The sequence below is a fragment of the Cyclopterus lumpus genome, chromosome 9 (genome assembly GCF_009769545.1).
Source record: "Cyclopterus lumpus isolate fCycLum1 chromosome 9, fCycLum1.pri, whole genome shotgun sequence".
NCBI lineage: Eukaryota > Metazoa > Chordata > Actinopteri > Perciformes > Cyclopteridae > Cyclopterus > Cyclopterus lumpus.
In genome coordinates this window covers 19,566,140-19,580,142 of record NC_046974.1, presented here as the reverse complement: position 1 = coordinate 19,580,142, position 14,003 = coordinate 19,566,140, and the positions used below count along the sequence as shown (strand labels likewise).

At 40.8% G+C, this 14,003-nt stretch overlaps 1 protein-coding gene across 1 annotated transcript in view; it reads right to left on the bottom strand.

Moving 5' to 3' along the window:
- The window catches only part of oxct1a (3-oxoacid CoA transferase 1a), a 42,185-nt gene that overhangs the window by 27,596 nt on the left and 586 nt on the right, over positions 1 to 14,003 (bottom strand). The window contains exons 2-7 of the mRNA XM_034541516.1: positions 13,148 to 13,256; positions 12,434 to 12,524; positions 8,482 to 8,617; positions 7,446 to 7,595; positions 6,886 to 6,992; positions 6,083 to 6,143 (exon numbers count right to left, since the gene is read on the bottom strand). Of these exons, the coding sequence (XP_034397407.1) occupies positions 6,083 to 6,143; positions 6,886 to 6,992; positions 7,446 to 7,595; positions 8,482 to 8,617; positions 12,434 to 12,524; positions 13,148 to 13,256 (654 nt within the window). The remainder of the gene's footprint in view (positions 1 to 6,082; positions 6,144 to 6,885; positions 6,993 to 7,445; positions 7,596 to 8,481; positions 8,618 to 12,433; positions 12,525 to 13,147; positions 13,257 to 14,003) is intronic.

Here is a 14,003-nt window from a genome sequence, read left to right as displayed (position 1 = left end):
TGGACTCTGGGGCTCAAAACCACGACTACTTTCCTCCACAAGGACCGATCAAGTTTTGATTTTCAATCTTAATTCACATCTGAATAACCCCGTGACAAACTGAGATATTACAGACCGTACAATCTGTAGCGGCCCTACACTATAATTGCAAAGCTACCCGACTTTACAATCCATCATGTTTGTGTTTGGTGTGCGCGACATTGACATGCGACAGTCCGGAGAAAGAGGGTGTGGGTACGGGCAACAGCGGATCCGGATGACAGAGACACCACACATTCATTACTCGGTGTATTTATAGCCTCTCCATCTTCCTCCCAGTGTGCGTACGCCTGTGTTTGTGTAAGCGGGCAATTGGCCATGCTCTGCTGCCACTTTTGAGGCTGAGCCCCGGCTCCGCGCTCTAACCCAGAATACTGACAACATGAGCAATCTGTTTCCTCTCAGTGGAAACTTGCCTCTATGTATCCAGAAAAATGGGAGACAGACAGCCAATGCATGCTCTGGCGACGCCATAGGAGCTAAATATATTTTCACACCAAAGGACATTGCGTCATAAGGATTACAAACTCCAGTCCTAGTCCTAGAAATGTAAACAGTAGTGTTTACATTTCAAAGAACACATAAGCCTCTGCGCAATCAGCCTCAGGGACTCAGATGATCGGCAGGCAGTCATCAGGGACTTCCAGTCAAAGCGCATAACATGCACATTTACCAATTTCAAACATTCAGTTTGTGAATATGCTCAGCAAATCTGTCTTCCCCTTCTGCTGGCTCCCATCATCTCTTTTTATCTAAACGTTCCTCTTTTCTGCATTTCTGTTCAAATCCCTGCTACAGAGACCTACAGCACAGCTGATTTTAAATAAAGTTATTATTAAACTAGCCATACAGTTTGTCACTGGCTTTAGTATCAGTCAGTAAATGTCAGCGTTGCAAGTGAATTTAAGTCAATGACATCACTCAGTGTGTTCTCTTATTTGGCAGTGCATATGGGCAACTCATTGCTGGCAATATCCCTAAAAAAGTAAGCTATAAATCACACACACATTATTTATATATATATATATATATATATATATATATATATATATATATATATATATATATATATATATATATATATATATATATATATTCATGAGCTCATCTCTTGCTGTGTGACTGTATCTCTATCAAGGCTACTATGAATGAATTGGGTTGTCCTCAATCACCATCAAGGTCGATTATTCATGAATTGATGTGTAATCTCCTCATCTAAAGAGAGTATCTGCTAAATGGATATGCTAGTGCAATGTCAATGCCATCAGTGTCATCGTAGAGCGTTTTCTTCTCGAACATGCATACAAACGAGCACACGTGCACGCTCTCTCGTGGGGGAAAAGGATGTCAGGCTTTTATTCCCCCTCTGTCCATTGATATTACAGCAATTTGTTCTGGTTGTAGCCCGGTCAGCCCAGCAATTTGCTCTGGAGAAGTTTCAGCTCAAGGTAAAAATAATAAACAAATTAAAATCCAGAGTGAGACAATACTGAGGACAATGTTAACTGTGCTGGTGTCAAATACTATAAGCATGTCAAAGATGAGGCCTCAGAAGTGTGCGATGCCTTTGTAGAGATACCGGCTCAAAACAAGTGCCATGACTATGTTGCACAGAAAGGATTTTCATATCAAAGCCATGTCCAAAAAAACAACACAAATAAGAGCAGAGCAGCTTGGAGACGGGCACTGCATGAATCAGACTAGCGGCTAGCAGACTTCCCTTACTCTTAGCTCTTCTACTTTTACTCGGTTTAAGTCACCGCATCTCCCGACATCAGTCACAAGGGCGTGAAGAAGATTAATCATATTCACATTGCGTAGGTGAAAGTCTATTACAACAGCGTCAATTAGGCAAAAATGTATCGGGTTAGGATTAAAACAAGGCATAAAAAGTCCGGATCACCAAACGAAATAATGATATTTGTTGCACTTCTGCACACAAAAGCTAATTAAAGAACATCTTTAGGCAGTAAATGATGGGGAAAACGAGTGGATTATTATATGCCAACAGTAGCTTAAGGAATGGAATTAGTCGGGGGCACAAGTCAAGAAAACTCAACAAGGCATAGTAAGTGCTGTAAAATAGCATTAACAATGTGGGCTGTGATAAATAATTAGAATTCCAGCAGGAAGCAAAGAAAGCGTTTCGCACAACTGTCATTCTGAGGCAAAAAACTGTAGGGACAAAAAAAATTAAACGGAAAACATTACCTATACATAGTTGACGTTAACAACTCACCACACAAATGTGTAGGTTTTATGTTGCCAATTTTGTTTCAGCAAAAATGTAAAGTGGGAGGCTATGGGTGAAACCCTGGGGGATGGAGGTCATTTACATCAAATTAGACCTCTAGCTTGGTAAAAGAACATACTGCCAAATGCATTCATCAAATTCATGCATGACTGGTTGATTGTTCGCGCACAACAACACCCACGCTGCTGTGTTGCACTGCCACGGTGACAAAATACAGTTGAGTCATTTACCGTGACTGATGGTCGAACAACAGCAGAAACCACTGCTTTGATTCAGTCTCTGGTGTGTTGTATCCCACAATGCAATGGGTGCGTTCACTGTAACTGTGATAAGGGTATAACTGGACCAGCTGGAAACCGTGCTACATTGAACAACTGAATAGCAGGGCTTGGTTGCCTAGTAACCATGACAGGAGCTGATGATGATCTGGTCATTTTTAAAATGCTTTTTGTGTTATCTCGTTTTCTGACACACCTCCTGCTTCTTGTAGTTTTAATTCAGTAAAAAAAGAAAAGAAAAATGACTACAATGTGCCAGTTACCTGAGGGAATGAAGCCGCAGTGGTAGTTTTTAATGGCACATGTATCATTATCTAATGTATATTTGAAGATAGGTTCTTCCCAGAATTTTCCATTAATGTCATACAGAAGTGGAGTCACCAGGTTGCCCATCGACACGCCTCAATTTATGGATATGAGGTGTGTAAATATTTAAATTGATCATGCCTTTCAAAAGAATTTCACAACTGATTGAATCAGATAAATCAACCTTGCTGTTGGTTTTATCTGTGGTCTTAGTTGCTGCCCTTAAACTGGATATGAGAAGTGCATAATCTTTATTCTACCCCATTTTCATAAATCCAGTCCGTCTCCCGCCGCAACACCCTGACATCGTTTTTCCCTTTGATGACAGAGGATAGCTTAGCTCCTGAACAGCTTGAGCCCAGCTGGCCGTTTACAGGTGACAGAGAAAGAAATATGGTGCAGCAGACGATCAGCTTATTCTGCAACGTGATTGTCAAAGAGCTTCAAAAAGCATCCGACCCCATCTGTTGGTTCCTTTTCCAACCTTAACGAGTGCACCAAGTAAGCAGGGTCAATATTGACAGCACATTACCAGATTCATGACTGAGCATGCACTGAATCCTAAAAGATACATGCATTTTCAGAGAGATGGTAATTGCTTCTGTATCAGAAATAAAAAAGGTCTTAATGGGTATTGCAACACAGGCCTATCATTTTATTGTCACCACATAGATAATGTTCATATGGTACCTGCACTGCCATAAAAAGGCATCATTAAAAATGGCAGGTACAATGTGATAAATTACCTTGATAGGGTGATAAGAGGTTCAGGCTCATAAGGTTCATAAGATTTAGGCAGCTATAATGAGATTCTCAGTACTTAGCACAACTAATGAATATCATTACAAATGCACATTTTAAATATGATTTAATTTCCAATGTTGCACTTATTTTATGTATTTCACATGAGGATACATGTTTATTTCTTATTTTATACAAGGATTTTGAAGTGTATTAATATCAAATGAGGGGGGGACCTCACTTTTGGTTATATTTTCAAAAAGAAAGTTTAAATAAATCAATAACCGCATGGTGTATGGAAGAGAGTTTTGAAATGTACCGAATTCTAATTTAACATTTGAAAATCCTGTTTGATATTATTTGTCAGACCATAGCACCATTTACAATGAATGCCCCAATGGATAGAAGCATTTAGTTGGTCCCTGGATGACAAGTGTCTGAACGGACTATTTGTTATTAGAACGTGACGTGAAGAAATAGGAGTGAAATGCAAAATCTTCAAAGACTAAGCTGAAACTGACACAGTTGTTCGACACAGTCTGGTTTTTGTGCTGGCAAAGAACACAACATTACGTTGAAGAAAAGATTCATTCAAGTTTTGCCTTCCCAAAATAGACTATCTGTACCGGAGTCTGTAATGTGTTTTGTTTGAGGTTAATTGATTGAGACTTACTTCTTTTCACAAATAGGAGCAAAAGCAATTTATAATATCCTGAGGCGACACACTAGTCTAGTCTAGTACTCAACTAAAAAGACTGTATACTGTGTCCTTGTTTGCAAAATGCATTACTTCCGAATCCATGAGAGTTTGCAGAAGCAATATAACTTTTCTCGGTGCTTGTTAACTGAAGTATGTCAGGTGCTTCCTGGAAGCTTGTAGATAATGTGGCATCTAAATCTCACATTTAACTTGTCATGTCATTCCCTTTCTCTTCCTTGCATTCATTCCTGCCACTGTATGCAAGTAGAAATGCCATAAAAACAATCTTAGAAAAGCACCTGGGATTTGAGAGAGAGAGAAGAAAAAAAAAAGTCAAAATGCAGCCTGGGTCTCTAAATCCATTTAACAATTGTTTCATCCTCTCTCCACTCACCAAAGCCTCGAGCAGATGATTCTGGGTACAGAGGTTGAAGCAGGCAGTTCAATATTAAATCCAAACAATTATGCTTGCATCTAATAAAGCAGCCATCTGAGCAGGGCTGCATTCTCATTTATGTCACCACTGTCTACATCACACCTCCAGCAGACGTCACACAGACTATTTCTTGGTGTCATAATTTAATGTTTCAACATAGAACTCATTGTCAATAATTCATTGATATCCATCACTGGCATCATGGGCGTTGTCACCACACACACTGGCTCCGGCATGATGGGAAATAGTGCGGACTACTGTCTTACAACTTAATAAATACCTGTGCTACTTACCACTTAAAAGAGGTCTCTAAATAGCTATATAGTGAGAAAATGTACTCTCCCCCATTTGGTCCCAGACATTTTTAAAATCAACAGAGCACTAAATCTCAAATCCAGCCACTGTGGAATAATTGAAAATGTGCTTTGTACTTTATGTGAGCCCCTTCGCTACCTATTTATTTTCTGAAAGCGCCAGTGATTTATGGTTCTCTCACACACAGTTTTTCTCCTGCTGTTCTCTAAATCAAACAGTGTCTATATGGGAGGTGTGACACACACACACACACACACACACACACACACACACACACACACACACACACACACACACACACACACACACACACACACACACACACACACACACACACACACACACACACACACACACACACACACACACACACACACACACACACACACACACACACACACACACACACACACACACACACACACACACACACACACACACACACACACACACACACACACACACACACACACACACACACACACACACACACACACACACACACACACCAGAGAATAGCGGAACGTTCTAACTTTGTTGTCGGTCATACAGATTGAGGCTGAGATCTTTGAATGTCTAATCGTTTAATAATCTGAGGTATAAGAGTTATTTTCAGGAGAATATGAACCATTTCCAATTCAAAGTGATCCTTTTATCCCACAAGCATAAACCACCTGGCCTTACACCTGCGAGATGCCCATCTCACATTTCTGCTTTACAACCTTGAGTGTGAAAAGGATCTTTTCCTTTGTTTTGTTTTTCTAACTTGTCGCTTGAGGTTGGTTAGATAGCAATACATTTTATGTGGACTGTGTTGTTGTTCTACTGCTACGGGTGACCTAACCAGCGGGGCACGCTCACGTGCACCAACGTGCACTAGAAGAACGCACAAGGAAGGAGAGTTGCTTTCAATTGAGTGCCAAAATGACTAAATTCCCATAAAATGAAAGTCTGCATAATGCATGAACACCATTAAAAGGAAAGCTGAAGCCTGCGTTGTTGGAAACTCATACCTCAACAATGGTGGTTTTGGCTGCCTTGCACATGGGTTGGTTGAAGTTCCTGGCTGTTTTCCTGACAGAGGAGAGCAAGAAAGAAGAGGTATGAAAACAAGTATTACTTCAAACAAAGGTAAGAGATGAGCAAGTAAACACAAAAACTCTCAGTGTAACATCTAATATCTCGCACCCAGTGGGTTTACTGGAAGAGACTGCTCTCTTGTGGAGAAATACTTTCCTACATCTACTACTTTCTATCATTCCCATTCACCAGCCTGGTGCAAAACACCTTACTGATGGTAGATGGAGGGTGAACACTGAATTTAGACTGAGCCATTACTGATGAGGTTACCCATTAACTTAATGACTGATTTATTAATTGGATTTCTCTGACTTTTATCCATGTACATTGTTGAACTGGCGCTCAATTAGTAATGACCAGTGATGATCCTAAACCTGAACTGAAATGAGTGTGCTGTGAGAATAATCCAAGATATAAAAGCTGATGCCGATAAGATGTGTTAACAAACTTATAACAAACAGAAGAAAAGCATAGAGCTAATACAGACGGAAGATGTAACTCAAAGATCTTATCGAAAGGTCAAGGTTCAAATAAGTTCCATTGCTAAGGACCTCTTAAATGGAATCCCAACCCGTCTTTAACCTGTTTCACTCTCACCACATGACACCATCATCATATGCAGATTGTTGTGCAAACACGAGCAAGGTGAGTATGACAAGTCTAATGTGCTTTGAGGCAGGAAGAAGCCAAATTCTTTACGAGATAAATACTGGTATTTTCCATTATATCCCGTTACCTGAAAATAATGTTCCCCGCCTTGTCAGCTTTCCATGCCTTAACCAGTGCAAAGTCTCCAATGATGGCCTTTTCCATGATGTAGTGCCTGCCATTGAACTCCCGCACCTAGACAATGACGACACAATTCAAAGAGTGAGTGGCGCTGGATGCAGTCAAGGAGGAACATGTTGACCCGTTTGACAGCATTTTCAGACTTGGCAAAGAGATGCGAGTCCAAATCTAGGTTAGTCATTATTGCTGAGAAAATCAATAGCGTGACAAATGTTCATGGCGACACATTGCGCCATTTGTGAAAGGCCTTTTTTTTTTGTAAACAGGACCTTTCGATGTGTCCCTCGTTATTTAAATGCAGTATCGTTTGGTCTACTTAAAGACTAGAATCAAACCACACAAACAAGTTGCAACGTTCATTTGAAAAGGTTCCAACAAAGCAGGCTTTCCCGGGACACAAGTTTTGCTTCTTCAACCCAGGCGTTTAAGTGTCTTGCACTGTGAAGAAAGGATGGCTTTCACTTCCTGGAGAGAACAACGTCGCCCCACATCCAGAAAAACTCTCACCTCTCTCTTCTCACTGGCGATGGCAATGCTGCCATCTTTGTTGTACTTAATAGGAGAGCCTCCCTCTTGGATCAGTGTGCCATAACCAGTGGCTGTGAAGAAGGCTGGAACCCCGGCACCCCCAGCCCTGATCCTCTCTGCAAGAGTTCCCTGAGAGGAAAAAAAGAGTGTCCGATTAAAAGAAGACAATATATAAATGTCCACTGCATGCTTTTGTTATTGTCCAGTATGCCACATATTGATGGCCGAAGAGCAAAACCTCCTATCTGTTAATAACGGTTAATCACAATGTCCTGCTTAATAAATTGTCAAGTTTTAACTTTTCCCGAGAGTCTCTTGCCCTGCTGAAATCCTACCTTGAAGGAAGAACACAGTGTGTCAGAGTGGGTGATGTTTCATCATCTACTCTAAGATCTACTGTGGGAGTACCCCAGGGTTCTATTTTGGGACCCCTTTAATTCAGTTTATACATTAATGATTTGCCGGACGTCTGCGATGGGTGTGATATTCAAATGTATGCTGACGATACAGTGATGTATGTGCATGCAAAGAACAAAGAACAAGCTGCACTCAAACTCACGTCCACAATGACTAATGTAACTAAATGGCTTGCAAATTCCTGCCTTCATCTGAATGTTAAAAAGACTGTTTGTATGTTCTTCACAAAGAGGGCTTGCAAAGTGTCACCGGAGCCAGACGTTTATGTTGCTGGTGAGAGGCTACAGGTAGTGTCATATTTTAAATATTTAGGTATTTTTATTGATTCTAATCTCTCTTTTAAAAAACAGGTAAACCATGTGACAAAGGTCTTGAAATTTAATCTCATGAATTTTAGATATATAAGACACTGTTTAACCATGCAGGCTGCAAAATTGTATTTTAATGCAATGATTGTCCCCCATCTGACCTACTGCTTAACCAGCTGGGCACAAGTCAACAGCTAATTAAGAGAAATTAGTGCAATGTGCATTTTCATTTTGTTGTTGTTTTTTTTTCACTTTGGGGGGAATTTGTGTATAGACGTTTCCTGACCAACCTGTGGCGTCAGTTCCACTTCCAACTCCCCTGTCAGATACTGTCGCTCAAACTCTGCATTCTCCCCGACGTATGACGAGATCATCCTCTTGATCTGCTTGGTCTTCAGCAGCAGGCCCAGGCCAAAGTTATCCACGCTGAAGAAAAGCATACACATCTCATCACAAACCATTTAAAATGGGAACTATTAGGTGAATTGTTAATGGTCGGCATTTACAGTATATGGCGATCTTCTTGTCTTAGCAACCACTAAAAGCACTTTATAAACACAAGCCGACATTTGCCCATTAACAGACACACACATTCATACAGTGGTGGCATACAAGGTGCCACCTGCTCCTCAGGAACGATATGCACTCAGACTCAAGCAATTTGGGGTTCAGTATATTGCCCAAAGGCAATCTAACATAGACGATTGAACCGCCGGGCTTCTTATTATTGGACGACCGCTCCATCTCCTGAGCCACAGTTAGGCGACAGGACATTGAACAAATACCAAAGACAGAAAAGTGTGGCTTTAAAGTCACATTTTCAATATTCAACAAAATAAAGATTTAAAAGGAAATTGATAGAGATTTCACAGGTTTAACTAAGTCTGCAAAAGCTCATAGAGATGTGTTGCCACTTTGACATTAACGTATTTTATCTGTTGATCTCTGTTTTCATAGAAATCCTAATCACCTCCACTGCTTTCAACAGTTCCCTCCACTTGTTAAGAGGTTATTCAAGGTTGTTGTAACTGGGCCAAAACCAAGTGACACGGCTCCTTTCATGTGATCTTAAAGACGGGAACAGCCTATCCACGGCCACGATGGAAAGCTCATGAGACCACTGAGACATTTGAGACGGTAACCTTGTTTATTGTCTGGCAAAACTGCACAGAGTTGGTACCCTTTTTTTGTGATGCATGCAGTGACAGCATGTTAATAAACCTGGGGCATTCATGCCGGTCTCAAGTCTGGGTTACACCGGCCCCCCCCATGGTACCATAGGACGTCACACTGTGACTTTTCTGTGTGACGCAATAAAGTAATTGTGTTACTAGGGTTGTTAGGCTACTCATGGAATGTGAAATGGCTGACTCCATGTGGCTGGTCAGTCATTAACATATAATGGGAGAGTTTTCATAACACTTTAGAAAACATATAAAGCGAAATTTCTTCTGAATAGAGACAGTAAGTCTGCAGTCAAATCAAATAATGTTTAATGACCAACCAACTCAAACCTTAGACAAATGTTTGCTGTATGTTAATGTAAAAAGTGTGAATTTCTGCTCCCACTGCAGAGCCAAATACAACAACTGAGCTTTTCAAGGAACGGGTTCTCCGTCTTTCCCCTATCCCAGGAAGCCGAGAATCAGGAACCGCAGCTTTGTCCACAACTCTATTCTCAGATCATCAGCTGACAAGATATCTAGGTTATGTGCACTCCGAATATAAAAAACAGATGACTGTGTAACCCTGTCCCACACACCGCTAGAGTTACAAAACATCGAAGGCCGTCTATGTAAAAGGGTTTGGCAAGTCGGACTAATGGCAACAGTTTGTGATCTTGTGTATGGAACTGGGGTGTTTGCATGTGTGTTTGAGGACAAACACCATGTCAGCTGCAATGGGTGGACACTCCTGTCGGGGCCAGACATCGATATAGAAGCAAAATCCGAGCTCACTGAGATAAAGGTTCAGTGATCAGAGCAGCTTCCAGCATTGGACACAATTTCTGCCTTTCACGCAGAATCTATACTGATTAAAGAATGAATATAAAGCTGCAAGGGGTGCAGTTCTGTCACAGCTCAATCATCTCCTCCTGTGCACAGCTTAATCCCCCTCTCATCTCGTATTACAGTGCATAGAGAGCCCACTGTGTCAGTGTCCATCACGCCAGAATTCAATATTCCCAGTGTGCCAAAACAACTTTCTTAAATCTTCTGTGCAAAATGAAAGGTTACATAACTCCTTCTTTCCCCTTGCAGGCCTCTTCCCTGCAGTCACACTTTGCAAAACAAGAATAATCAATAATAGTCCCTTGTTGCAACATGAGCCAGACGAAAGACATGTACTATACTATAGTTCACACTAAATTGTACATAGCCTACATGTAGATATGCATTCGATGATCCAATGTGTTGGGACCGGCTCAGAAAATACACAAAAGAGACAACACGGCCACTATTTGGAATGTAATAGTTGGGGAGCAATGATTGTTCAGAGGCTCATGTAAATATGTTGAGAACTTCTTCCAAGAATCAATGTCCAAGAGAAAAAAATCGAGTGAAGAGTAACTTCTGTGAAGCTCCCTTTGTAGGGCAGTGAGAAATGTATTCAGAGTCCGTGGAGAGACTTCGAAGCCAGTTGATCTTTCTACTGCAACACTACAATAATAATCACTGTTTGCCACCACTTGTGACTCTAAACCTCAACTTTGTAGTTGTATCAGCTTTGAGACTCTAATACTGGTGCTGTGTAGTGCAATTACAGTAGTGGATCCCTACCGTTGGCCCAAGTTACAAATACACAAACACATATATACTTATGACCATGTGATATTTCAGTTTTTCTTTTTTAATAAATTTGCAAAAGTTTCTACATTTCTGTTTTTTTCTGTCAAGATGAGATGCTGAGTGTACATTAATGAGAAATAAAATGAACTCTTTTGATTTGAGCAAATGGCTGCAATGAAACAAAGAGTGGACAATTTATAAAAGGGTCTGAATACTTTCCGTACCCACTGTACACACACACACACACACACACACACATTGCCAAGCAATGGCAATTCATGCACAGTTGTGTAAGTATTTATACAGCTGTAGAAATGCAATCAAAGTTCTCCAGAAGTATATCAGACCGTACGGTAATCGATTTCAGAGTGGGGGTTTCTAATTTGTGATGTATGCTAAGTGCAAATTGGAACAGTTCATCAAATTAGGTTTAGGTGAAAGGTTAATCTTTTTTCTTAGCCAATACTTTCGATTGCAGGCTGTAGTCAGAGGGAAATAATTATTTTTTGCAGGATCGATTTGAGTAGAAAAGATTCCGGTGACTCAAGTTTCAGTGTTGCCATGTAAACAATTCAGATACAAAAAGGTATGTTTACTGTGTGGCAGCACGTTGGGAATTAATTACGGAAACATGGCAACCGACAAGACTGTTTCCTAGTCGACAAGAGAGACGTCAACATAGTGCTAAAGAAGATTCTGCTGCACATCAAGGTATGTGATAACAAGGCAGGCTTAACAAAGGGCATAAATGTCAGCTGTTTAAAGTGTATCTTTACTTTTTCCCACTGAGAGAAAAGACACACATCCCACACAATGTCACCTGACCACTGAAGGAGAGGCAGTCACTGCAACGTCTTTTTCTTGTGCCTGCAAATCTGATAACTTATCAGAAGCCGACTCCATGGCATCTTTCCGGGTCAACACTGCCTGCTTGAGGATACAGCGACAAGGTCACCAATACCTCTCCAATGTGACTTTAAAAACAAGTCCGTTGAGGACATGAAGAGACACACTTGCCCGTGAGTCCAATCAAGACTAACTGGGACATGTTGTCCGAAACTGGTGAAAGAGTTGAAAGTCGGATTGAACTTTTACATTAAAACAGTTAAACGCACACCTCCTAATGAACCAGAAATGACACACACATACATGACACTGCTCACCTTTCCAGTTTTAAACGTGGATCCAAAAAACCTGAATTAAATAAACAAACTAATCTCCATCAACATATTCACTCCTAAAACAGGGAATTTGGTGGCAATGGCATTATATTAATATCTAAAATCAAGCTTCAGCACACGTTCACTCGTTCACACACACTTTCTACCGTTTCTGCTGGAAACCAGGCCCTTACTGGCACTCTTTACCTTTCTTGCTCTCGCTCCGATACACACACACACTTGATTTTACCCCCCCAACACACACACACACACACACACACACACACCCTTACCCTGCATTGTTGCTGACGGCCGTGAGACCGTCAACGCCGGTCTTCAGTAAACTGTTGATGAGATTCTCTGGGATGCCGCATAATCCAAAGCCTGTGTTGGAACACGTAAAAAGACCTCGGATAATTAACAAAAACAAGAGGAAGCAGTCAAGGAACCACTGCAGACCGTGTGACAATGATTAACTATGGTCAATCAAGGTGGAACTTTCACAGAGTAGATTAGGAACATGGCAGATTTGGAAAGAAGAAAAAACAAAAGGATTTTTACAGATGTTACAAATCACACAGGAAACACCTTAAAACTAATAACTTGGTCAACCTTGAATCAAGCCTCAGGTATTTCTAGTCGTTTGTCAGTATACAGTGTTTATAATACTACACTGAGTGAGGCAGATTTCTGTTTGTCTGTGTGTGTCCCCCCATAGAGGCGTGACACAACGGAAAATGTTTAACAATGTCACTCTGAACTTGACTATAAATAAAAGCTGTAGAATTTGCGTGCCTGTCTGTGTGTGGATGGTTATCAACCACCATGTCAGACAGAGTTCAAGCTCACTTAGCTGTTGAACAGTACTTTTCATCAGTTAACGAAACTGTCATGCAGTTAAAAAAAAAAAAAAAGTGAGGTAATTTACCAGCACTGTCAATTGAGGCGTTTATGTAAACCACACTGTAATCGCAAGAGTCCGTTTGTGAAAGTGTCATTTATCTTACCTCCCACAAGAATGGTAGAGCCACTTGGGATGTCTTTGACTGCCTCCGTGGGATCCGAGTAGAAGCGTGAACTTCTTAGGTTGGAGGTAGAAAAGTAGCACCCGCAGGTCTGTGGAAAGCAGATCAAGCGAAGCATGAAACTTTTTTTCTCCCTTTTTAAAAAAAAAAAAAAAGCTCCAGGAACTAACTATAAGCATTTCTGAATGAGGACATATCAGTACAACGCTTTTGTTCTTCTTTTTGTTGCTGTAAAACGCTGCTTGTTAAAACCAAGGCGACAGACGCCTGAGGGCAGCTAATATGCTTGTACAGTTCAAACGGCTGATGGAGTTTATTTCAGTTGAGGAGAGGAACGATGAGCAGAACAAATCCTTCAACAAAAGGAGCAAAGCTTGAGGGTTAGCCCAGAGCCCCATGGCAGCAGTTTACTGAGGAATGAACTCACATTGTACCTGTGGTGCTGAAACCAGTTTTTATTATAAAATAATTCTGCAGCACATTCGCCACTATAAATGACTTCCCAATACCCACTGAATTGACCAAAATTGGGATGTGATTCTATAGGCTGGGCTTAATGCAATTACATTATAAATCTGTGTAACTTGACAATTGATATTACACACAATGGGATTTCAATAACACGGATTCCTTGAGGATGTTGCTTTCCTCATTGGTTCTAACTTCAGACATCACATTATGTAAGCGCATGTGGTCGTTTCACCACACACGAGCACACCTTCACGTTTGGAATAACAGCTACGCTTCATGTATTAATTGTGTTAAATCCGTTCCCAGATGCAAATTCTCATTATGCATTTCTAAATGTCAGCTAAAAGTTTGATATGTGGTGACGAAC